General features: G+C 37.6%; 1 protein-coding gene across 1 annotated transcript; it reads left to right on the top strand.

The window, feature by feature from the left end:
* Positions 1-426: 426 nt before the first annotated feature.
* EDA2R (ectodysplasin A2 receptor) lies at positions 427-26,894 on the top strand. The gene is given in 5 exon segments (XM_008588462.1): positions 427-525; positions 22,378-22,556; positions 23,069-23,154; positions 25,425-25,589; positions 26,657-26,894. Coding segments are annotated over 5 exon segments (549 nt in total). The 3' UTR covers positions 26,677-26,894.
* The last annotated feature ends 607 nt before the right edge of the window (positions 26,895-27,501 follow it).

Below are 27,501 nucleotides of genomic sequence, written 5' to 3' on the forward strand. Positions count from 1 at the left end.
GGTCACACATGAAGGATTGTGATTATTCTGTACCCTCTGGGCAGAAGCTAACTCTTTGTCTTATCATTCTCTTTACCACTTCAGCTCCTGGTATAGCCACTAGCTGTGTGAATTTGGTCAAACTCCTTGGCATCTGTGCCTCAGTTTCCTCATCTGCAAAATGGAACTAATAATAATTCCTAATATGGTTGTTTAGAGAATTGAATGAGCTATTACATGGAAAGCATTTAGAAGAGTTCCTGGCACATGGTCGAGCTATATAAGCAATGAGCTCTTTTGGGTTGGCTTTCTTGGCCCTCTAACTCAGAGACAGAGTTTAGCTTAAGAGGACCCAGAAGCCAAGTAACATGGAAGCCACTACTTAACTTGAAATCCCTTCCCATTAGCTCCATAGTTCTTGTGTTCTATACTCACAGCCTTCCCACCATGGATTGCCAAGAAAATGAGTACTGGGACCAATAGGGATGGTGTGTCACTTGCCAACAGTGTGGTCCTGGGCAACTAAGAGGGACCATGATTAGGAGAGTCAGCCCCATCTATTACTCATCCAGCAGTTAAAACATGGGATCCAAAGAGTATGCAGTGGCAGTCACAGTTCCAGCAAAAAGTCAGCCTAGCATGATCAGGATCAGGGAAGGCTTCCATGAGATAATGGGGTATCTCAAGAGATGCGGAATGCAGAGGCCCAGGAGGGCTCTTTGGCATTAGGGAAATATGTTAACTAAAGCAAGGCCCACCCACTTGAGGTTCAGAAACCAGGTGGTCTTGGGAATAGGAGAGGAAAAACCGAGAAGGTTGAAATGTGGCCTCTGTCCTAGAGGGTCTGAGCTAGTAAGGTTGTTCAAGGGAAGACTGACAGATGGGGAACAAGGGAGGGTCGAGAATCCCAATTAGAAGTAAGGATCAAAAAGACCAGCAAGGCAGAGGCTTTATGCTGAGTACTGGTTTACAAGTCTGGAGCTTCTTAATTGTTCCTGCCTCAGGTCCTTTCTTGGTCCCTGAACCTAGGTGTGGTGTTAAATTTGGACTGCAGCCAGGGCTACAGAAACTGGAAGCAGATAGTCAGCAGACACTTTGTATGTGCTTACACCTTATTTTATGCAACCATTCATTTATTCAGCAATTACTTATTGAATACCTGCAAAGAGGCAGGCGTGATTGTAGGCACCATTGATGTGGCAAAATAGACAAAAGTCTTTGCCCTCATGTTCCTTACTTTTTAATTAGTGAAACAAATAATAAACGAGGTATGTATATAGATAAATAAGGAATCTAGATAGGAAAATATGACAAGAATTAAGTTAGGGTGATGTGATACAGAGTGACTGGGTGACGACTTCAGATTCGGAAGCAGGGAAAAACCTTTCTAAAGAGATGCCTTCTGGGGAGAGGAAACAGCTAGCACACAGTACCAAGGTGAGAATGAACGAGGCATGTTCAAAGAAGACCAAGGAGGTTAATGCAACTGCTTTCACATGAATGAGACAGAAACTGGTACACAGTGAGGTCAGAAAGGAAGATGTGGGCCAGACCATATAGGAACTTCAAGTCTATGTTGAGGAATTTTCATTTTTTTAAGTGCACTAGGAACCCTTTGGAGTGTTTGAGGTAGGAGAGTGACATGATCCTGTGGCTGAAAGAAAATACAGCAATTATTTATCCCACCCCCTTCCTACCTCTGTATTTCAAAAATAAAGAGAATAATGCCCAGGGATATCAAGGGATACAAGCACTAACTCTAGTTTTTAAAATTTTAATTTATCAATATACAATATAGTAATATAGTTGATTTTTGTGTCCCTTTATCAATTCCTCCTTTTCCTCCCTCCGTCTTCCCCCTCCCCTCCATCAACATCATATCTGTTCATATGTTAATAAAATCAAGGAGTTGTTGTGATTGTTTCTTCTTCCCTACCCCCACCAGTTTATGTGTTTATTTACTAATTTATTTGTATTAGCTCCCACAAATAAGTGAGAACATGTGGTATTTCTCTTTCTGTGCCTGGCTTATTCCACTTAACATAATTTTATCTAAGTCCATCCATGTTGCTGCAAATGGTGGTATTTCATTTTTATTTTTATAGCAGAGTAGTATTCCACTGTGTAGATATACCACATTTTCTTAATGCACTCAACCAATGATGGGCATTTAGACTGGTTCCAACTCTTGGCTATTGTAAATAGCACTGCAATAAACATGGGAGCTCAGATATCTCTTCGAAGTGATGATTTCCATTCCTCTGGGTATATACCCAGCAGTGGAATAGCTGGATCATATGGTAGATCTATCTGTAGTGTTCGAGGAACCTCCATACTATTTTCCATAAGGGCTACACCATTGTACGGTCCCACCAACAGTGTAGGAGGGTTCCTTTTTCTCCACAATGTCACCAGCATTTGTCATTCTCAGTCTTTTGGATATTAGCCATCCTAACCAGAGTAAGATGGTATCTCAAAGTGGTTTTGATTTGTATTTCCTGAATGCTGAGTGATGTTGAGCATTTTTTCATATGTCTGTTGGCCATTTGTGTATCTTCCTTTGAGAAATACCTATTCAGCTCCTTTGGCCATTTTTTAATTAGGTTACTTGTTTTTTTTTTTTTGTTTTTTTTTTTACTGTTAAGTTGTTTGAGTTCCTTGTATATTCTGGTTATTAATCCTCTGTCTGATGTATATTTTGCAAATATTTTCTCCCACTCTGTTGGATGTATTTTTGCTCTGTTGATTGTTTCTTTTGCTGTGCAGAAGCTTTTTAGTTTGATATAATCCCATTTGTTTATTTTTCCTATGGTTACCTGTGCTTTGGGGGTCATATTCATAAAGACTGTACCCAATCCTACTTCCTCAAGTGTGTTCCCTATGTTTTCTTTAAGGAGTTTTATTGTTTAAGGATGTATATTTAATTCTCCAATCCATTTTGAGTTGATTTTGGTATAATGTGAGAGGTATGGGTTTAGTTTTATTCTCCTACATATGAATGTCCAATTTTCCCAGCACCATTTACTGACGAGACAGTCTCTTCCCCAGTGTGTGGTCTTGGAACCTTTGTCAAAGATCAGATCGCTGTAGGTACATGGGTTGATTTCTGGATTCTTGATTCTGTTCCATTGGTCTGTGTGTCTGTTTTTATGCCAGTATCATGCTCTTTTAGTTACTATAGCTTTGTAGTAAAGTTTAAAGTCAGGTGGTGTTATGCCTCCAGCTTTATTTATTTATTTATTTTTTTGCTCAGGACTGTTTTGGCTATTTGGTGTCTTCTGTTCTTCCATATGAAAGTGAGGAATGATTTTTTTTCCAATTATGAGAAAAATATCACTGGATTTTTGATGGGGATTGCATTGAATCTGTAGATCACTTTGGGTAGTATGGACATTTTCACAATGTTAATTCTTCCAATCCAAGAGCATGGAATATCTTTCCATCTTCTTGTGTCTTCTTTAATTTCTCTCAACAGTCGTTTGTAGTTCTCACTGTAGAGATTTGCTACATCCTTGGTTAAATTTATTCCTAGTTATTTTATTTTATTTATTTATTTATTTTTGTCTTTTTCCGTGTCCGGCAATGGATTGCAACCCTCAGTGTCACCCCCGTACCGGACCGGGACCGGCAACAGGATCGCAGCCCTCGGTGTTGCTCCCGTGCCTCGCTCAGCCAGTGAGCGGAACCGGTTTGTATGTGGGATCCGAACCCTCGGCGGGAGCACCGCCACACTTCCCAAGCAGCGCACTATATCAGTGCGCCACCGGGCTGGCCCCTAGTTATTTTATTTTTTTGGTGGCTATTATAAATGGGATAGTTTTCTTGATTTCTTTCTCTGCCAGTTCATTGTTAGAATACAGAAATGCTACTGATTTTTGTATGTTTATTTTGTATCCTGCAACTGTGCTGAAATCATTCATTAACTCTAAGAGGTTTTTTGTAGAGTCTTTAGGCTGTTCAATATATAGGATCATGCCATCTGCAAACAGGCACAGTTTGATCTTATCTTTTCCAATCTAAATGCCCTTTATTTCCTTCTCTTCCCTGATTGCTCTGGCTCGTACTTCCAAACACTATGTTGAATAGTAGTGATGAGAGTGGGCATCCTTGTCTAGTTCTTGTTCTTAAGGGAAAAGCTGAATGCTTTTCCCTATTCAGGATGATATTGGCAGTGGGCTTATCATATGTGGCTTTAATTGTGTTGAGATACTTTCCTTCTATACCCAATTTATAGAGAGTCCTTCTCATGAACAGATGTTGAATTTTTTCAAATGCTTTTTCAGCATCTATAGAGATGATCATACAGTTTTTGTCTTTGATTTTGTTGATGTGGTGTATCACATTTATTGATTTGCATATGTTGAACCAACCTTGCCTCTCTGGGATGAATCCCTCTTGATCATGGTGTATAATTTTACGTATGTGTTTCTGTTTTCTATTAGCTAGCATTTTATTGAGGGTATTTGCATCTATATTCTTCAATGATACTATCCTGTAGTTTTATTTTTGTTGTTGTGTCTTTGTCTGGTTTTGTTGTCAGGGTGATGTTTGCCTCATAGAACGAGTTTGGGACAGTCGCCTCTGTTTCAGGTTTTAACTCTTTGCACATAACATTGTGTACCACAGTGAGGTGCCCACATGGTTGATAAGGGATTCTGGGACCAAGGAAAGGCCATCAGAGGTTAGTTCATGCTAGATATTAGGATGAACCTAATGGAATAAGCTGTTTGACTTGACAAAAATCTGTTGTAAATATCACATCACTCTTCATGATTAAAAAAACCTTACAAATGTTTCTATTATATACATGGTCATTATCTCTAAAGCCATCTATATTTACAAAGCTGAACTTTTCCAGAGGAAAAAAATATGTCTATTTTTCAAACTGCTGTTACCAAACTCTTAAAAAGAAGTCCATAATGAAATGTGAATTTTGCTCAGAACATCTCTGATTGTAAATTACTTCAGCACCACTGGAAAGTGCAGAGAAAATAAATGAATTGAAATAGTGCACTCCTTCAAAAATCTTTTTATTCAGATAGCTTGTACTTGTCTTGTAGTCTGTACTTTGTAAAGAGCTCACACATACATTATTTCATTTGGCTCTTACAACAGTCCCACCAGGAAGGTATCATGAGCCTCATTTTAAAGATGAGACAACTAAGGCTCAAAGAGTATATGTGACTTGCTAAAAGGTACAGTGGTGCACTAAAAATACATACAAGAGCTTTGTAGCTAGATACATATGGGCTGAGTACCATCTTTGCTGTGGACAAATCATTTTACCTTCAAATCATTTGAGATGTACTAATTTAAAAGTAATATAAAACTTAACAGTGACTTGAACCATAAGCACATTTACTTATCTAATAAAGTCTGGAGACAGACAGCCCTTTGGTTTGTTGGGCATATCAACAGTGTCATCAAGGACCCAGGCTCTTCTGATCTTTCTTCTTGTTTATCTTGCTGTTTTGTCCTCATGCTTGTGACATGACAGCTGCCACAATTCAAAGCACCACATCTTTACACCATAGTGAAAGACAGGATGCAGATGCAGGATCAATACATAGCTTTCCTTTTATTAGGAAAGATGTACTTTTCCAGAAGTTTCCCAGATTTCCCCTTATATCTTATGTTCCAGAACTGGGTGACATAGCTTTCTCTAGATGGAAAGGAGGCTGGAAAATGAGCATGTGGTAAATGAGAATGGGATTTCCATGTGCTTTAGATTGGATGCCCCCCAACTTCATTGCAGCTTAAATCTCCACTGTAACTGTTGAGTGTGGGAAGTCCTATTATGTTAATTTAAAGGTAGAGCCTTGAAGAGGTGATTACATTGTAGGATCATACCACTGTAAATGGATTAATGATGGCCGTCATGGAAGTGTTTCTGCGGGCTTTAAAAGAAGAGCACATGAGAAGTTCTCTCTCTCTGCTCCACCAGTTTTCTTCCATGTAAGACCCCTGCGTCACTGTCACCACCACCAAGACTCTCACTAGATGGGTTCTCTGGACTGTGGACTTCCTAGCCTCTGAAACTATAAGCATTAAATTTCATTTTCTTATAAATCACCCAGTTCCAGGTATTTTGTTATAAGCAGCAGAAATGGACTAATAGACCATGATTCACTAAGACCAATTAAGAATCTGTTCTTGGGGGCCGGCCCGGTGGTGCACTGCTACAGTGCGCCGCTTGGGAGTGCGGTGGCGCTCCCGCCAAGGGTTCGGATCTCACATACAGACCGGTTCCCACTCACTGGCTGAGCGAGGTGCGGGCGCAACACCGAGGGTTGTGATCCCGTTGCCGGTCCCGGTCTCGTACGGGCGCGACACTGAGGGTTGCGATCCATTGCCGGACACGAAAAAAGACAACAAAAAGGAAAAAAAAAAAAAATCCTATTCTAAAATCAAATGAGAATCAAGATTTCTAATGCTCCACATTTCTATATTTTCCCAACAGCCCCCTACTGCTCCCCCTCCTCTCCCCTTTCCACCTCTAGTTTCCTAAAAGTTCAGCATATTTCTGTGATTCTTGTTTGTTTGTTCCTTTCTCTCTCTCTCTTTGTTGTCCATTTGTTTATTTATGGATTCAGCTCAAGCTGGTCATCATGCCATGCAGAATGAAATCAATGTTCTCTCAGTAAGGAAGAGAAGGGGCAATGATGTTTGGATAAGCCACCAACAGTATCTGAGGCCACCTTTCTTTTTGTTACCTTCATTATTTTGAAATTTCACTCATGAATTATAAACATCACTGTAAATAAATCATTGCAGAAAATTAACTATATTTCCTCAGGACATTTTTCTAGAAGTATAATTGCCACCTAAATAACATACGCAATTTTAAGATTCTTGAAATACATTAGCAGATAACACTTCTGAAATTTTTTTACTAATTTCCATTATGATTATATTTATTTTCAACAGTGCATAGAATTCCCATATCCCAGAAGCCTAACCATAAATGATTAATGCATGTTTTCATTGTCTATTACTCTTATGCATTCCTTTGTAATATTACATTACTAATTTATGAGAACTTTATGAGGATTTTGTTTTTACTTTTTTTCTGTTTGATAGGGAATTATAGCATCCTTTTTCTGTTTATTTGTCTATTTGCATTTCCAATTTTGTGAATTGTTTTTGATTGCTTCTTTTTCTTGTTTATTCTCCATTTTCTACTCATGTGTAAGGCACCTGAGTAGACACGTGTATAGTAGAAGAGAGCATTTAAAAAATTCTTTATATAAAATATATAAATATAGATATTTAAAATCAGAAATGGTTTTGAATTTTGTTTTATCATCATCTATTGACTTTTTAATATAGTTTTACTTTGACATATTAATTTGTGACATATATTAATCAACTCCTAAAATTAAAATATCTTGCATTCCCAAGATAAACCAATTTTGCTCATAGTTTTGAATTAACTACCCTTTTATGTTTTGTAAGTTAGTATTTTATTTAGAATAAACACTTATTCTTTTAGCACTGTCAGCATGAAAATTTTGTGTTAGCATTGTGCTAGCATGGTAAAATTAGGAAGATCAATGTTTTCAGGTTAAAAGATTGATTAGTAGCAAAATAATTTTTAGGCCTTGATCATTTGGAAGAACTTTCTTTGCCACTTAATTTGAAAGGAGTATTCTCAATAAAAATTTTTTTTATGATAACTTGCATTTTTAAAATTTCTTAATCAATGATTTATCCTGTTATTCAGGAAATGATTATGGAGGACAATTTGACAATAGTTAATTTTATCCATTGTGCCAATTTCTTCCTTTTAATTGGTTTACTAAACCTATTGATATTCAAAGTACTTATTGTTATTTTAGAGCTTAAGTCTGCTATTACATTACTTGTTTGTCATTATGTTTCTCATTCCTCTATTTGTCTTTTCTTGTCTTCCTGTGTGTTATGTGAATTTTTTTTTAAGATTACATCTTTATTTATCTGTAGTGTTTTTTTTTACTGTATCTGTTTGTATCATTTTCTTAGAGGTTGTTCTGGGTATTATAATATACACATGCGACTTTCCAGGGTCTGCTGGTATCAACATTTTATCATTTCAGGTGAAGTATGGAAATGTCACTTCCATTTAGATTCCTTTACTTTCCCCACTTTCAAATATCATTGTCTTGAGTATCAGACATAAAAATTTCTGTTATATTTGTTTTAATTATCAAATATGATTTATAAAACTGAAGGACAGTTCATTTTATATACCCCTATTTTTGTGGTTTCAGTGTCCTTCCTACCTGATTCTCCAAGATTCCTTATTTTGTCATTTTTTTTCTGTTTGAGGAATTCCCTTTAGCCATTCTTTAAGGGTAGATCTACTATCAATAGATTGTTTTAGTTTTCCTTTGCCAGAGAATGTCTTTATTTCCCGTTTATTCTTGAAAGATAGTTTCATTGGATATAGAATTTGCAGTTGACATCTCTTTTCTTTCAGAAATTGAAAAAAGTGTCATTTCCTTCTGGCCTCCATGACTTCAGAAATCCACTGTCATTCGAATTGATGTTCCTCTATAGGTAATGCCATTTCTTTCTGGCTATTTTCTAGATTTTTTCTTTGTCTTCAGTTTTCAGCACTTTTATTATGTCTATCATTCTGCATTTCATTGGGTTTATTTTAACTGGGATTTGTTCATCCTCTTGAATCTGTAAATCTTTTACCAAATTTGTGAAGTTCTCAGCCTTTAATTTTTTCAAAAAAAATGTTTAGACAGTTCTTTTTTCATGGGACTCTGATGATATGATTGTTCTTTTTTATAGTCCTACAGGTCCCTAAGGCTTTGTTCATTTTGTATTCAATGTGTTTTCTCCCTGGTGTTCAGATTGCATTAATTCTATTGCTCTGTCCTCAAGTTCACTGATTCTATCATCTGTCATCTATTCTCCACTTTTGAACTCATCTAGTAAGTTTTTTATTTTTGTCACTTTATTTTTATCATTTAATTTTTATAATTTCCATCTGGTTCTTTTTAAAAAATAACTTCTGTTTCTTTGATGAAATTTTCTAATTTTTGTTTGGTTGTTTGTTTCAAGAGAATTTGTAATTGCTTGTTGAAGCATTTTTATTATGGCTGCTTTAAAATCCTTGTCAGATAATTGCAACATTAGATTTATATAAGTGTTGGTGTCATTCAATTGCCTTTTCACATTGATGTTGGGGTTTTTCTGATTCTTGCTATGATGAGTGATTTTTTACTGTATCTTGAACATTTTGTCAATTATGTTAGGAGACTCAGGATTCTATTTAAATCTTTTATTTTAGCAGTCTGTCATCTGCTAGATTTAGCATACATGTTCTTGCCTACTTTTGTGGGATGCAATTATAAAAAAATTTAATTTTCAGGGCCATTGTGGTGCAATTTCTTGGTATGTGTGGTTTAACTTGTGCTGCTGGTGCTACCTGAAGTGTGGGAGGAGTTTCCCTGGGCCAGATCACCTGTTGCATTTAGGTGGAGGTAAAGAAGACTCTAAGTCGTAGGCAGGAAGGACCCACTCTGGGCCACAAGCACTGAGTCAGCCATGGCAGAAAATGCAGGAGCCACAGGACCTCCAGCCCAGGACAGTCTCTGCCACTTAGAGAGGCTTAAGAGCCATAGGCACACATGCCCTGAGTCAGTCCAACTGAAAAAGGCAGGTACCATGGGACCTCCAGCCCAGGTCAGTCCACGGCACTTAGAGAGACTTAAGAGCCACTGGTCCCACATGCCCCAAGTCATGCCAGAAAAGACAGGTGCCGTGGGACCCTCAGACTGGGCCAGTCCCCACTCATACAAAGGCCTGAGAGACACCAGGTCTACAAGCTCTGAGTCAACAGCAACAGAAGAAGCAGGTGATGTGGGACCCCCAGCCTATTCCAGTCACCACCATACAGAGAGGCCTGAGAGCTGCTGAGCCCACATGCCCAAATTCAGCTACGCCAGAACAGGCAGGTGCTTTCGGACCCCCAGCCTAGGTCAGTCTCTGTAGCCCAGAGAGGCCTAAAAGCCACCAGACCCACACACCCCAAGTCAGCTGTAAAAGAAAAGGCAGGCACCATGGGACCCCTAGCCCAGGCAAGTTCCCACTGCCCAGAATTGTCAGTCCCTTCAGGATCCAAGCCAGACATCAAGGTGAAATGAGTGGGCTGTGATAACCCCTGCTACAATTACTTAACAAGAAAGGAAATATACCAAAAATATGAAAAATCAAGAAATTACACAGCCACCAAAGGAAAATAATAACTCTCAAGCTCTAGATCCTATAGAACAGAAAGTCTTTGAAATGATTAACAAGGAATTTAGAGCAACAATTCTAAGGAAACTAAATGAGATACAAGAATACTCAGTAAGACAACACAATGAAATGACAAGAAATATACAGGATCTGAAATAAGAAATATACAAAGAAATCAATGCCTTAAAAAGAATGTAGCAGAGCTTGTGGAGCTGAAGGATTAATTTAATGAAATAAAAAACACAACAGAGAGTCTAACCAGCAGGTTAGAAGAAGCAGAAGAGAGAGTTTCTGACCTTGAAGAGAGGCTGTATGAATTAACACAGGCAAACCAGAGAAAAGAAAAAAGGAATTTAAAAAATTGAAGAAAATCTGAGAGAGATAACAGACATTAAGCACTCAAATATCTGAATCATGGGTATTCTAGAATGGGAGGAAAAAGGAAATGGCATTGAAAACATATTCAATGAAATAATAGCAGAAAACTTCTCAGGTATAGGGAAAGTCACTGATCATCAGATTCAGGAGGCCCAAAGATCCCCAAACATATTCAGCCCAAAAAAGTACTCTCCAAGACATGTTATAGTCAAACTGGCAAAACTCAAAGAAAACAGAGAATTTTAAAAGCTGCAAGAGAGAAGTGGCACGTCACCTATAAGGAAGCACCAATCAGAATAGACTTTTCATCAGAATCCCTAAAAGCCAGAAAAGAATGGAAGGATATATTCAAAATACTAAAGGACAAAAATTGCCAGCCGAGAATACTTTACCCAGCCAGGCTGTCCTTCTGAAATGAAGAACAAATAGTATATTTCCCAGACAAACAAAAACTGTGGGAGTTCACTACCACATGAAGAGACTTACAAGAAATTCTCAATGAAGTACTGGGTTTGGTGCCTGAAAACAGCCATCACTGCTATGAACACTCGAGAAGGAACAAAACCTACCAGCAAAACAAAATTGCTGGCAAAAATGAAAAAAATAGTTTATCTATCACCCCAAGACACCAGCAAACACAGAAGACAAACAGAAAATCAGAAAGGAAGGAAGGAAAGATATTTAAGACATCTGAACAAAACTCAGTAAAATGCTAGGAGTAAATCAACACCTTTCAATAACAACTCTAAATGTAAAGGGATTAAATTCCCTACTTAAAAGACATAGACTGACTGACTGGATTAAACAGATGGGCCCAACAACATACTGCCTTCAAGAGACTCACCTCACCTGTAAAGACATACATAAACTAACACTGAAGGGATAGAAAAAGAAATATCATGAAAATAGAAATGAAAAGTGAGCTGGAGTAGTTATTCTTATATCACATAAAAGATACTTTAAAGCAAAAATCATAAAAAGTGATAAAGAAACCCACTGTATAATGATAAAAGGATCTATCGATCAAGAAGACATAACAATCATAAACATATATGCACCCAATGTCAGAGCAGCCAGATTTATAAAGCAAACACTATTAGATCTAAAGAATGAAATAGACAGTAACACCATAATAGACGGGGACCTGGACAACCAACTCTAAACATTGGAAAGATCATCCGACCAAAAAATCAATAGAGAAACACAAGATCTAAACAACACTTTAGACCAATGGACTTGGCAGATATCTGCAGAACATTCCATCCAACAACCTCAGAATATTCGTAATTCTCATCAGCACATGGAACATTCTCCAGGAGAGACCACATGTTAGGTCACAAATCAAGTCTGAACAAAGTCAAAAAATTGGAATTATTCCATGTAATTATTCTAATCATAATTGTTTTAAATTAGAAATCAATAACAAATGAAATTCTGGAAACTATACAAACATGGAAATTAAAGATTATTCTACTTAATCACATATGGGTCCAAGAAGAAATTAAAAAGGAAACCAAAAATTTATTGAAAGTAGTGAAAATAATGACAAATAATACCAAAACCTGTGGGATACTGCAAAAGCAGTTCTAAGGGGGAATTTTATCACATTAAATGCTTACTTCAGTAGGATGGAAAGATGGCAAAGAAACAACCTAACACTTCACCTTGAAGATCTAGAAACACAAGAACAATCCAAACCCAAAGTTAGTAGACAGAAAGAAATAATTAAGATCAGAGTAGAACTAAATGAAATAGAAACACAAAAAACTATATAAAAGATCAATGAAACAAAAAGTTGTTTTTTTGAGAAGATAATTGTAATTAACAAACATTTACCAAGGCTAACTAAGAAGAGAGAAGACCCAAACAACAAAACTTAGAAATGAAAAAGGTGATATTACAACTAATACCTTAAGAAATACAAGGACCATTAAGACTATTACAAACAACTATATGCCAACAAATTTGAAAATCTGGAGAAAATGGATGAATTTTCAGACACATAAAAACTACCAAAACTGAGCCAAGAAGATATAGAAAATCTGAACAAACCAATAACAATAAAAGAGATTGAAGCTATTCTCAGAAGGTTCCCAACAAAGAAAAGTCCAGGACCAGATGGGTTCACTGCAGAGTTCTATGAAACCTTCAAATAGGAACTGATACCAATTCTCTAAAAACTGTTCCAAAAGATTGAAACAGAGGCCATTCTCCCAAAATCATTCTATGAGGCAAACATCACCCTGATACCAAAACCGGACAAAGATACATCAAAAATAGAAAACTACAGGCCAATATCCTTTATGAATATAGATGCAAAAATCCTCAATAAAATATTAGCTAACAGAATACAGCAACACATACACAAAATTATATACTATCAGCAACTGGGATTGATCCCAAGGATGCAAGATTGGTTCAACATATGCAAATCAATAAGTATGATACACCACATTGATAAAATCAGAGACAAAATCCATATGATCACCTCTATAGACACTGAAAAAGCATGTGACAAAATTCAACATTCTTTCATGATGAAGAATCTCTACAAGTTAGGTATATAGATGGAAAGTATCTCAACACAATTAAAGCCATATATGATAAGCCCACTGCCAATATCATCCTGAATTAAGAACAGGAACTAGACAAGGATACTCACTCTCATCACTACTATTTAACATAGTGTTGGAAGTACTAGCCAGAGCAATCAGAGAAGAGAAGGAAATAAAGGCATCCAGATTGGAAAAGATGAAGTCAAACTGTCCCTGTTTGTGGATGATATGATCCTATATACTGAACAGCCTAAAGCCTCTACAAAAAAACTCCTGGAGTTGATAAATGATTTCAACAAAGTTGCAAGATACAAAATCAACACTCAAAAATCAGTAGCATTTCTATACTTCAACAGTGAATATGCAGAAAAAGAAATCGAAAAAGCTATAACATTTTCAATAGCCACCAAAAAAACAAAATACCTGGGAATAAAGTTATCAAGCATGTGAAAAATCTTTATGGGGATAACTACAGACCACTGCTGAAAAAATTAAAAAAGACACACAAAGATGGAAAGATATCACATGCTCTTAGATTGGACTGTTTAACATTGTGAAAATGTCAATATTACCCAAAGTAATCTACAAATTCAATGCAATCCCCATCAAAATTCCAATGATATTTTACTCAGAAATGGAAAACACTATTCATGCATTTATATGGAATAAAAAAAGAGCATGCATAACCAAAGCAATACTGAGCAAAAATTAATAAATAAATAAAATAAAGCTGAAGGCATAACACTTCCTGACTTTAAACTATATTACAAAGCTATATTAACTAAAACAGCATGGTAATAGCATACAAATAGACAAATGGATAAATGGAATAGAATAGAGAACCCAGAAATCACCCCATAAACCTACAGCCACCTGATCTTTGACAAAGACAACAAGTCTACACACTGGGGGAGACACTGCCTCTTCAACAAATGGTCCTGGGAAAACTGGATATTTGTATTTAGGAGAATGAAACTAGACTTGTACCTCTCACAATATACCAAAATCAGCACAAAATGGATTAAAGAATTAAATGTACATCCTGAAATTATAAAACTCCTTAAAGAAAACCTAGGGGAAACACTCCAGGTAGTAATAGTGGGTACAGACTTCATGAATATGACCACCAAAACATAGACAACCAAAGGAAAAATAAACAAATGGTATTATATCAAACTAAAAATCTTCTGCATAGCAAAAGAAACAATCAACAGAGTAAACAGACAACCAACCAAGTGTGAGAAAATATTTGCAAAATATACCTCTGACAAAGGATTAATATCCAGAATATAGAAGGAACTCAAACAACTTTACAAAATAATAAAAATAAAAATAAACCAATTAAAAGATGTGGGGGTAGGGAAGAGAGGGAGGGGGAAAAGGATTGGGTAAAGGGTCATGAAAATCAACTACAATGTATATTGAAAAGTAAAAATAAAAAATAAAAAAGTTGTTTGGAGGAAGAGCAAGTTCCAGATTGGACTGCTTGTTATGCTTAGATACTTATATACCACTTGCCAGTATACCATAACTACCTGTCTCGATGTGGGGGAACATAGTGTCAGACCCACAGGACAAAAAGGCTTTTTGGTCTGAGTACTTGTAGCAGAATTCCTCTTGCTGGTGCCCCCTGCAATCCGTATCTCTGTGGATGGTTAGTCTCATGCCCGTGGGGCAGAGGTTTCCCAGTATGGCCACTTGTGACAGAACCATTTATGCATCAACTTTTCTTGTTTGTGAAACAGGGAACATAATACAACCTTACAAGATTTTACAGAGAATAAACAAGTATATAAGTTCATGAGGTCAGGGTTTTTGTCTGATTGATTCAATCATTTATTTGCAATATACAGAATTGCATCCTGGAACATAGTAGTTGCTTGATGTTTTCTGAATTATTCAGTATAATAAAGAAGAGTGCAAACCAAACAGTAAATAAATAAATAAATGTATTGGTTGATTCTCAATAAATCCATCATTCTCTTTTCTAGCAAGTGAGTAAGTGAGGAGTCAGTCTCAGGTCTTCTAATTCCAGTGCTCTAGATATTATAAAAATTTGCTTTCTGTAAGAATAAAACTTAATGTTAATTTGTTCATTGAGGACTTACTATGTGTAAGACATGGTGACAAGTTCTACACACACACACACACACACACACACACACACTCACACACAGTCAGCCCTTTGTACCTGTGGGTTCTGCATCAGTGCATTCAACCAACCACAACTCAAAAATATTTCCAAAATAAAAAACTTACATCTGTACTGAACATGTAGACTTTTTTCTTGTCATTATTTCCTAAACAATAGAGTATAGCAACTATTTACACAGAATTTACATTGTATTAGGTATTATATGTAATCTAGAGATAAGTTATATGCAAATACTATGCCATTTATATCAGGTACTTGAGCATCTGCAGATATTGATATCCATGGGAAGTCCTGGAACCAATCCCCCATGGATACCAAGGGATGACTGAATGAATATACAGTCATTCATTTTACGTTAATTTGTTTCATTTGATTTTAAATTTTTAGGTATTGCTTTCTTTTTTTTTTATTTGTTATGATTATTCATGAGATACAAAGCTGACTGTCACCCCTAGTGCCCAAGATGTGAAGGCCAGATTCATACTGGCAGCATACCCATTACCACACATTGCGTTTGTGCCCTGTGTCCCCCACCCACTTATCCCCAACCTCCCACCCCCTCCCCCTTTTCCCTCAAGTCCACTTTGTAGCCCAAGGTATGTTCTCTCCCTCTGCGAGTCCAACACACCACTGTGGTCTTTCTTTCCTTCCTTTTTTCTCTCTTAACTCCCACTTATAAGTGAGAACATGTGATATTTATCCCTCTGTGCTTTGCTTATTTCACTCAACATAAGTTTCTCCACGCTCATCCATGTTGCAAATGGGAGAATTTCATTCTTTTTTATGGCATAGTAGTATTCCATGGTGTATATATACCACAGTTTCCTTATCCAATCATGCATCAATGGGCATTTAAGTCGGTTCCATATCTTGGCTATTGTAAACAGAGCTATGATGAATATGAGAATGCAGGTATCCCTTTGAAATAATGATTTCTATTCCTCTGGGTATATACACAGAAGTGGGATTGCTGGATCATATGGAAGATCTATCTGCAGTTGTCTGAGAAACCTCCATACTGTTTTCCATAGTGGTTGTACTAATTTACCATCCCACCAACAGTGCAGGAGTGTTTCCTTCTCTCCACACCCTCACCAGCATGTTATTCACCGTCTTTTTGATTATAACCAGTCTAAGTGGGGTGAGGTGGCTTTATTTCCAATTTAATCTTGTTTTATAGTTATGTAAAATATTTACAGTCTTGTGAAGTTAAATCTATAAAATGAAGTGCATATTTACAAATGTCTCACTTCTATCCTTGCACCATCCAACATTATCTTCCTTCTCCTTGTAGATAATTCCTCTCCTCCCCATATTTTTTTATTTTAATTTTAGTTTTATGGTTTATCTTTCTATTGTTTTTTTGTAATGTAAGCAGAAGTGAATGTATATGTGTGTGTGTGTACTTGGACTGAACCCACTCCCTCCTTTTTAGATAAATCATGGCACACTTTTCTCTACCTTGATTTTCTGCACTTGACAATATACCTAGGAAGTCATTTTATTGTTTACATTCACCAAATAACCTGTTGTATACTTTCCACGGTTTATTCAACCATCCTCCTCCTGAATGACATTTGGGTTATTTCCAGACTTTTTCTATTACAAATAGCGCTACAATGAGTAGCCACATGCATGACCTTTTAGTATTTTTGCCGTTTTATCTGTGGGATAAATTGCTAAATATGGAAGTGCTGGGCCAAAGAGAAAATGCTTATGTAATTTTGTTCACTATTGCCAAATTTCTCTCCATAGGGGCTATACCATTGTATATCACCACCAGCAGTATATGAGTATGCCTGTTTCCCTGCAGCTATACCAACAAAGCATGTTGCCAAACTTTTGGATTTTGGTCAATCGAATATGTAAAATGTGGTGTTTCAGTATAGTTTTATATTCCATTTGCTTTATTACGAGTGAAGTTGAGCATCTTTCCTTTGGTTAAGAATCATTTATGTTTCTTTTTCTGTGAAGTATACGTTTAGTTTCCTGTAAGGTTGGTGTTCATTTTGTTTTTTAAATTTTGACCAATTCTATATACTAGGGATATAAATCTTTAGTCTGTGATATAACATGTATATGTTGTTTCCAGTGTGTCATTTGTCTTCAGATTTTGCTTATTAATATTTTACCCTGCAATTTTTTTTAAAAAAATGTATTTAATTAGATTTATTAGTTTTTCCCCTATTGCTTCTGGACTTTGAATTATAGTTAGGTAACATGCCAGATTAAAGAGGAATTCATCTATATTTTATTCCAGTACTTGTGGGTTTTCATTTTCTACTTTTAAATCTCTAATCCATTTAAAATTCATTCTGGTGTGTAGTGTGGGTAATGGATCAGATTTTAACATTTTTCACATGGTTGTCCAGTTATCCAACATGAACTACTAAAAAGGCCAGATTTTCTCTATTGATTTGAGATGCTTCCTTTGTTCATTTGGTCAGCTTGTGTAATCTTAACAAACCTGTGAGCTAGATAGCATTATTTCTGATTTGACTGACAGGAAAATTCAGGCCTGGTGACTTGCCCGAGGTCAAATGGCTGGTTGGTGGTAGGGATGGGTTTTGAAGCTAGATCTTCCTGACCCTGGATCGGGATTTTCATCACTATACTGTATTTCCTATTACTTTTATCCTCATCCCACCCTTTAAAGCAGATATGGCAGCTATCACCATTTTGATGCTGCACAAAAACAAGGTAGCAGAGGATCAAAGAAGCCCTTTGCCTTCCCAAGGAACCTAAGTAATGAATAAAATGGTCAGCACCCATGTCAGATCCTTGTTATACCTCAAACAGTTGGGTTTTGGTGGATGGGATCATTGTTTATGGGTCTGCGAGGCATTGAGTAAGGTGAGAGTTGGCCAAAGCACAGGATGGCAGCAGCATTTAGAGGCTGGCTGATGCTCACTTTTTCCAACCCCCTGGGAAAAGATAACTTATCTAGTGTATTAATTCAAGTAATGCTAGTTGTTCTAACAAATAAATGCTAAAATTTAGTTATGTAAGAGATTAAGGGTTTATTTCCAATTCTAACTCCAATCAATCTTGTGGAGTGGGAAGATTCTTTTCAGTCATTCAGGGACCAGGCTTATTTTTTAACAGCTTTATTAGAATATACTTCACATACCATACAGTTCAATCACTTAAAGTGTACAATTCAATGTTTTTTGGTATGTTACACTATTTTTTTTTTAAATTGTGGTAAAAGGGCCAGCCCCTTGGCTCACTTGGGAGAGTGTGGCGCTGGTAGTGCCAAGGCCGTGGGTTTGGATCCTATATAGGGATGGCTGGTGCGCTCACTGGCTAAGCGTGGTGCAGACAACACCATGCCAAGGGTTGCAATCCCCTTACCGGTCAAAGAAAAAAAAATTGTGGTAAAAGACATAACATAAAATTTGCTATTTTAACCATTTTAATGTATAATCCAATAGCATTAATAACATTTACAATATTGTGCAACATCACCACTATGTATTTTCAAGTCTTTTTCATCACCCCAAACAGAAACTCTGTACCCATTAAGCAGTAACTTTCCCTTCCCCAATCCCCAGCCCCCCTAGTAACCTCTAATTTACTTTCTGTCTCTTTGAATTTGCCTATTCTAGATATTTTATATAAGTGGAATCATACAATATTTTTCTATCTATTTAACATTACCAGAAATATTTCTTTGTATGGCTTTGAGTTATTGTCCAGTGTCCTTTAATTTCAACCTGAAGGACTCCCTTCTTGTGGTGCAGCTCTAAGTGGCATCAATCTTTTTAAGTTTTTGTTTATATAAAAATGTTTTAATTTCTTCATCATTTTTGAAGGATTTTTTTGCTGTATATAGAATTCTTGGTTAACCGTTTATTCCTCTCTTTTGACACTTAAATATGACATCTCACTGACTTACAGTCTCTGCAGTTTCTGAAGAGAAGTCAGCTTTTAATCTTATTGAGAATACCTCATACTTGACAAGTCATTTTACTCTTGCTGCTTTCAATATTTTCCTTTCGTCTTTGGCTATCAATATTTTGTTTATAATGTGTCTCCATGTAGGTCTCTTTAATTTTTTTCTACTTGTAGTCTATTGAGAATCTTGGATGTGCAAATTTATGTCTTTCATCAAATTTGGGGAGTTTCTAGCCATTATTTCTTCAAATACTCTTTCTGCCCCTTTATCTCTTTCTTCTTCTGAAACTCCAGTATGTGTATAATGGTCCACTTTATGGTGTCCCACAGGCTCCTTAGGTTAAGTTTCCTTTCTTATCTTTAGACCTGATCATTTCAATTGCCTGCCTTCAAGTTTGCTCATTCTTTCTACTCAGTTCCTCTAATAAATTTTTATTTCAGTTATTTTACTTTTCAGCTTCAGTTTGTCTAAGTTTTTTAATCAATATTCTTATTTTGTTCATATATTTATTTGCTGATTTCCTTTAGTAATGTGCCCATGTTTTCTTTGAGCATATTTAAAACCATTCTTTTGGCCTTTGTCTAGTAAGTACAATATCTGGGCTTCCTCAGGAACAGTTCCTTTTCTGTCTTGTTCTTGTTGTTCTTTTGAATGAACCACACTTCCTTTATCTTTGTATGCTTTGTGATTTTTCTGTTGAAAACTAAGCATTTATGTATTGTAGTTTGGTAACTCTGGAAATCAGATTCTTGCCCTTCCCCACATTTACTTGTTTTGTTTTCTTTTCCTTTTTTATTGTTTTATTTATTTAATCTATCTATCTATCTATCTATCTATCTATCTATCTATCTATCTATCATCTATTTATCTATTTATATTTGTGTATGTGGCTGGACAATATGGGGATCCCAATCCTTAACTTTGGTATTACTAGCATCATGCTCTACAGACTGATCTAGCCAGCCAGTCCTCCTTTTTTATTTTTTATTGTTGAAGACTATAGCAGTCCCTTTGTTTAGGTATTTTTCCAAGCTATTTTTGCAAAGACTCTATTCTTTGTCATGTGTGGTCACTGAAGTCTATGTTAATTTAGCTTGTGTTTAGCTAATGTTTTAACAGAGATCTCCTTGAATGCCAGAAGCTAAGAAAAAAAAAAGCCAAAAAATAAAAGTCACATACTTTTCCCAGTCTTTGTAGATTGTGCCTGTGCTGGGGCACTCCTTCATCACTTAGCCAGACTTGCACTTAGTCTAGGGATCAGACCAACATGTAAGATTTGGGTCTTCACTGGTATTTTCTGAGCATGAATCTTGCCTTTTGTGTGCCTTTCTTAATTCCTCCATATGATGCCTTTGAATGTCTTTTCCCAAAGGGTGTCCCCTAGCTTTTGCTCCCAGATTGAGGCAGTCTTCATCCATAATCTTTTGCTTTAAGCATCTGTGACTTGTTAGTTTGCCTTGCAGCATTTTTAACAATGGAAAAGTCCAGTCTTCATTCTGAATTGAGTGAAAGAGATGAGCACCTTGTATCAATCCCTTGGGTTCCCCAAACACAGGTTAGAACAGACAGACACACACAATAATTTGTGAGTAAGTTTTGGAATCAGGGATGAGGGTCTCACATCGGGAACACAGGCTGATGTTCTTGTAAGATCACCACTACCTTAAATCTGCCACAGCTCTGGGGTGAGGGATGTGACAAGGGCAAGTAAAAATGCCACAAAACTTTCCTACCATTTTTAAGTTGCCTTTCTTCTTGATTCAGCATTTGCTTGGTTGATAGAAACCTTTAACTCTTTTTCAGAGTTCTGACAACATTGGTTCTGACACTTTCTGCTTGCTTTTCTGTTTCAGTGAGGGAATGAGAGATTAAAGCTGCCTACTCCTCCATTTTGCTGGCTTTCTGTGTCATTTTTAATATATTAATTCCAGGGTTTCAGTAGGTGTTCACATGCATCAGAAAATGAAAGTATGAAGAAAATTAAGCATCATATAGGAGGTGTTTTTGAGCCAGGCCTGGGAGTGGCATATATCATTCTTATCCATATTCCATTGGTTAGAAATCAGGCATGTGGCCCCACTTAACTGAAAAGGGGTTAAAAAAACGTTGGCTTTTAATGTTCCCAGGAGGAAAGGAGAGTAGGTTTGGTGAACAACCAGCCAGCTTCTGCCACAAATAGCAAATAGCTAATATCCTTTGACAAGTAGAGTTGTGTCTTTGAAAAAAAGCTATAACTGGTATCAGGCAGGAGCCTTGTTACTATTGATGTTAGGCTGTCAGAACTGTAAAAATCTTTAGAGATCATCTATTCCAATCTCTTCAAGTGCTGGGGCCTCTAATTCCCAGGAAATAGGGGAGGATGTGGGTGCTGGCCAAAGTCATACTGAGTCTATACCAGAGCTGAGATGAGAGCCAACTAGGTCACTCACCTCTCTTCTATACATTGGTATTCAAACATTTTTAACCATGATCCAGAGTAAGAAATACATTTTTCATTACAATCCAACACAAACTTACATATTTTCTATCTGTAAAAGCTTGATAAAACAGTACTGATAGTATCTATTTGTCAAATTGTCCCAGCTCCCCACCTCCTGGCATACTGTAGAATTGCACTTCCTTATACCCTTTGTAGTTAGTAATGATCAGGTGATGTGTGTGGCCAGGGACATGTGAGCAAAGTGAAATGGGTAATTTATCTGAGAAATCTTTAAGAGCCAGTGCACAGTTCCCAAAGTTCTCTTTTCCTTGATGCTTCAAACATGGCACCTCAAAAATGAAACCTCTGTCACTCTGGGTAACCCATTGAAGTTAATGTAGATTAGAGCCCACAGGAAACCCCTGATAGGTAAATAGTGTGAGAGAGAAATAAATTTTTTTTAAACACAGCAATTTGGGGTTTGCTTTTTGCTATAGTATAAACTAGCCTATGCTGATTGATGTAAATACTTAGCTTTACTACATGATATGCACTCTAATAGTTGATATCATTATTCTGTTTTGTTTTATTTCAGTTTTCAATGATGGCTGCAACCTAGTAAATTGATTTTATGACCTGGTAATGGAATTGCAATGTGCAGTTTGAAGAATACCACTCTGAACAATGTTCACTTGTTCTATAGCTGATCCTCTGTCCAAGTTCCTGTAGAGCAATGTTCATGATTCCCATCGTTCTGCAGGATTGTAGTTATGGAGAGGGTGGAGATGCATACTGCACAGCCTGCCTTCCTCAAAGGTACAAAAGCATCTGGGGCCACCACCGTTGTCAAACTTGCATGACCTGTGCTGTTGTCAATCGTGTCCAGAAGGCCAACTGTACAGATACCTCTAATTCTGTCTGTGTGGACTGTCTGCCCAGGTGAGCCTGCTGTATTGGGACAAGCTCCTCCGGAATTTCTTTAGCCGTTGGAGTTCTCTCTCATCTTCACTGCTCAGAAGCTAGTTGAAGTTTTCTAACTATCCATATCATATTCAGTGTAAGTTTCAGATGGCACCATCTCTTCCCAAGGTCCCTCTATAAAGTGCCTAGCACATTATCGGCCACAGCTGAGCACTGAACAGCTTTTTCATCATGCTGACACTTTAGCCCAGGCCTCTCACTGCACACTTAAAAGTAGTTATGAAGCAGTTGGTATCAAAGCAGTGCTCTTCTCTCTTGTGGGATTAACTCCCCTTTTGGCTATAGGGTTTGGTGGATGGCGGAAGAAGTAGAGTGTCTGGGCCTCAGAGTCAGAATCAGACACAGAGGCAGAGAGTTCATAAGGAGGGATAGGTGCTGGCTTCCAGGAGGGCAAGACTCTTAGAAGCTGCCTAAGGTCCTAGGAATTGCTTGCTTGATCAACCTGCCATTCCTTATTGCTCTCACCATAGGTTCTACTCAAAGACATGTATTGGAGGCCTGTAGGACCAAGAGTGTATCCCATGCACGAAACAAACCCCCACCTCTGAGGTTCAGTGTGTGTACCCAGTTCTCTTCTCCCTATTCCTCCACGACCCATTAGGTGGCAACAAGGTAGGTTAGTGAATATTTCCCCTACCCTCTCGTACTCTGTCCTGATAGAGTGGCTAATCAGTTACATTTTAATCCTGGCATCAACATATATTATCTATTTAATAACCCTTTTCAAACCATTCAAACTCATTGAACCTTATTTTCTTCATCTGAAAATCTGAGTCATGATAATCATTTTTCTTCACACCTTATGAGATGATTGTCTAGGTCGAATGAAATAATGGATTTTAGAAAGCACTTTATAAATTATGACATTCGTACACTTATGAATTATTATTATTATCATCCAAGTTTATAGGCATTCCTAAGGCTTAGAACTTATAAAAGGCTGAAGAACTAGGGTTTGGTCTAATCCCATATCACTATCCATTTATCTGTTTGTCTGTCTATCATTTTTGTTTGTCTATTATCTGTCTATCTTCTCATTTATTCTTCTTAAATTATCAACACATTTTTTTCAAACAAAATATTTGAAACATGTAGAAATATTTTTATTTATTTTTTTTCCGTTAAATTTTTATTTTGTCAATATACACTGTATATGATTATTATGGCCCATCACCGACACCTCCCTCCCTCCTCCCTCTCTCCCCTCCCCCCCAAGAATGTCCTTTCCGTTTGCTTGTTGTAACAACTGTAGAAATATTTTTATTTATTTTTTTTCCGTTAAATTTTTATTTTGTCAATATACACTGTATATGATTATTATGGCCCATCACCGACACCTCCCTCCCTCCTCCCTCTCTCCCCTCCCCCCCAAGAATGTCCTTTCCGTTTGCTTGTTGTAACAACTGTAGAAATATTTTTAAATGCATTCAAATTTACTAATAAAAATGCTCGGTTACACAACATCCAGAATTAATAAATCCTAACATTTTGCGTATTTGCTTCAGAATTTTTTTAAAGAACAAATATTCCACAGGTGCATACTCCTTGAGATCCTGAGTTCCATTCTCTCCCTACCTTCCCAGATACAACCACTATCCTGAAATTGTATGTATCCTGTTGGTAGGCTATGCTACAGTAACAATTGAACCCCAAAGTCTCAGTGGCTTAGTACAATTAAAGTTTATTTTTTACTATGCAAAGATCATTCTCCATCACATCACTATGCCTTCTAGACCATGTGGCTTCCTGGTCAATGGTTCAGGGGAAGCGATGGAGGAGACATACTGACTCTTAACTGCCTCAGTCTGTAAGTGACACATTATTTCCACTCACAATCCATTGGCCAGAAGTACTCTGATGGCCTTACTGCAACAGTATAAGGGGAATGCAGGGGAGCACGTGGGTAATTGGTGAGCACTCAGCCTCTTCCATATTCCCCACTAATGTTTTAACACTTGTATTATTTTTTGATATATGTGCATATTCATAAGTAATATATACTACTGTTTTATATTTTATAACATTTTATATAAATGATATCAAGCTATAAACTCTCTCTGATTTGCTTTTACCCTCTGGATTATTTATATTAATCCATAAAGGTCTTTTACTTTTACTTTCGGTGCTGTATATGAGGGTACTTCGAAAAGTTCATGGAAAGGGCCGGCCCGGTGGCACACTGCTACAGTGCACCGCTTGGGAGCGCGGCGGCGCTCCCGCTGAGGGTTCGGATCCCACATACAGACTGGTTCCCGCTCACTGGCTGAGCGAGGGGCGGGCGCAGCACCAAGGGTTGCGATCACGTTGCCGGTCCCGGTCCGGTACGGGCGCAACAGTGAGGGTTGCGGTCCGTTGCCAGACACAAAAAAAGACAAAAAGGAAAAAAAAAAAAAGAAAAAGAAAAGTTCATGGAAAAATAGAATTGAAAGATAATACGAATCTTTCCATGAACTTTTTGAAGTGCCCTCATTATAATATTAGATTTTAGAATTATATCATGATTTATTTATTTTGTGCTCTACCGATGTTTTTAGTTTGTTTCCATTTTTCTAGGTTATAACTAGATGTGGTATGGAAAGACCATAAGATAGGCACATCTTCAATTCATTCTACTGATTTATATATACCATACTAGCAGTATATATGCAACTTCTTCTGCTTTGTTCTTTATAATTTTGCCTGCTCAACAAAGAAGTAAAACCAGAATATCAGCCCTAATTGGTAAAGAGCCTAGGGAAAGAGGTGATGGCTTGAGGAAGTCCAGGCCCTGTTACAGGCTGTTGACTGTCTACACTATCTGACCTCCCCTACTTTCTTGTCTCACAGGTGCCTTCCCGTTGAGCTTAGTGAGGGCAGATGCACCCACAGTGCCCCCTCAGGAAGCCACATTTGTTGCACTGGCAAGCAGTCTGTTAGTGGTGTTTTCCCTGGACTTTCTGGGGCTCTTCTTCCTCTACTGCAAGCAGCTCTTCAACAGATATTGCCAGCGTGGTAAGGGTGGCTGCTTTACATTTCACATGAATCAGGAGAAAGGCTCTTATTGGCAGGAGAGAAAATTTGGGGGGGGGGGGTTGAGTTAATGGGTCTTTCCTACCATGCTGGAAAACCCTAGGGGTGGTCTTCTGTTAGTCTGAGGAACTATCTGGGGCAGCAACAGAAAACATGGGACTTCAGAGATGACTGAGGCCAACCCTGAGAGTTTAGGGGATCTGGTTCATTAGGTTTCAGAGGTTCATAAAAGAGAATGGCATGGTTGGAAAACCCCTCAGGAACGGAATCTGGAGATCTAGGTTCTAAATCTACCTCTAAATCACTGTGTAAACTTAGACAGGTCATCTAGCCTCTTTCTCTCTAATCTTTAAAATGAAAGATAGGATTGAATTTGTTTCTAAGGTCTTTTCCAATTCATCATATCTATACTAGTTAATGTTAAAAATGTACATTTAAAAGCCCAATGGGTATCAAACCAGTCAGCTTATACCTTCAAGGTCATCGAGTCCATTCTCCCATCCAAGGCCTTCAATCCATGCTTAGGTCCCTTTTATAATATCCCCAACAAGAGTTTGTGTAGTTCTTGCTCACATACTTACATTGGCAGAGACCTGACTGCTGCCCAATGTGTATTATAGCTATAACTGATAGATTTGAGTTCAATATTTAAAAAAAAAAACAAAAACAAAAACAAAACTTTGTCTCCCTGTAGTACCCACCCATGGGTCCTGGCACTGTTCCTTTGGCCATACAGACCTCATTTGCTTTTTATGCCTTGTGATAGCCCTGCAGAGGCCTAAAGACAGTGTCTTCCCTCTGCAAGGTACAACTTTAGGTTCTTCTAAAGTATGTGGGGCTTAGAACTAAACCCAGTTTCATGAGGGATGGTCTCGCCATTGTATAATATGGTAGAATTGTCATCCTCCTAGATAGGTAATGTATTTCTGCTATTGCATTCTAAACCATTGGCCTAACTCATGATTCGGGAGTGGGGGAGAGTGGTAAGGAGAGGAGGAAGCTAGTGAAATTGCCCTACAGGTTTCTAACTTGATCTGCTCCCTCCCTAGGTCTCTTGGGCTCCTGGTGACCTTGCCCAGTTGTTCTCCCTGGACTCTCATGCCTTGTTCCTGTACCACAACAGTAATTAGGACCTGGGATATGGTGCCCACAACAGCCAGTATCCTACAGATGGGATATATTCTATCTCATCCACCAGAGAATTGGTTCTCTACCATCTCCCCGGGACTGACCTGTATTATTTCTTCCTTTCCTATTCTAGCCTGGAGAGCCAGATTCCCCAGCTGGGACTACCAGACATATTCCTAGCTTGACCTGATTATAGAGAAGAGTGCTGATTATATAGAAGAGTGGATGGAAGAATGGGGTAGGGTTTTCCTGCCTGCATTTTTGGTCAGGTGGTCTTGAAGGCAGGGTTTCTCACAACTCTACTGATACATCTCCCTATAACTTTAGGGATAAAATCAAACCCTTCCCTTTGTAGCTCCTCTGCACTGCCTCCTTACCCAACACACACACACACACACACACACACACACACACACACACACACACACCTTGAGGGAAGCCTGGTGCCATGATTCCCCAACTCATGTCGTAGACTTCTACATCTGTCACAGCTCTAGAGACAGCATATTTTTCATGGTCTTTCTCCCCACAAATAGGTTTCTACCCTTATTTAGTGGTGATTCAAATCATTGTCTCTTTGATCTTTAAAATGGTCCTTCCTAAAATGCCTTTTATTTTTATTTCTCTTCTACTCTTGCCTCTTTTGTCCCTTCCTGGTGCCCGGTCTTCTAAAGCCCAAAACTCAGTGTCTAGATCCCCAGGGACAAATCAAAGCTCATATCTGTGGTAATTGGGGTGACAGTGAAGTTCCTGAGGTCTGGAAGTG

This window comes from Galeopterus variegatus, unplaced genomic scaffold (assembly GCF_000696425.1).
Source record: "Galeopterus variegatus unplaced genomic scaffold, G_variegatus-3.0.2 Scaffold4849, whole genome shotgun sequence".
Taxonomy (NCBI): domain Eukaryota; kingdom Metazoa; phylum Chordata; class Mammalia; order Dermoptera; family Cynocephalidae; genus Galeopterus; species Galeopterus variegatus.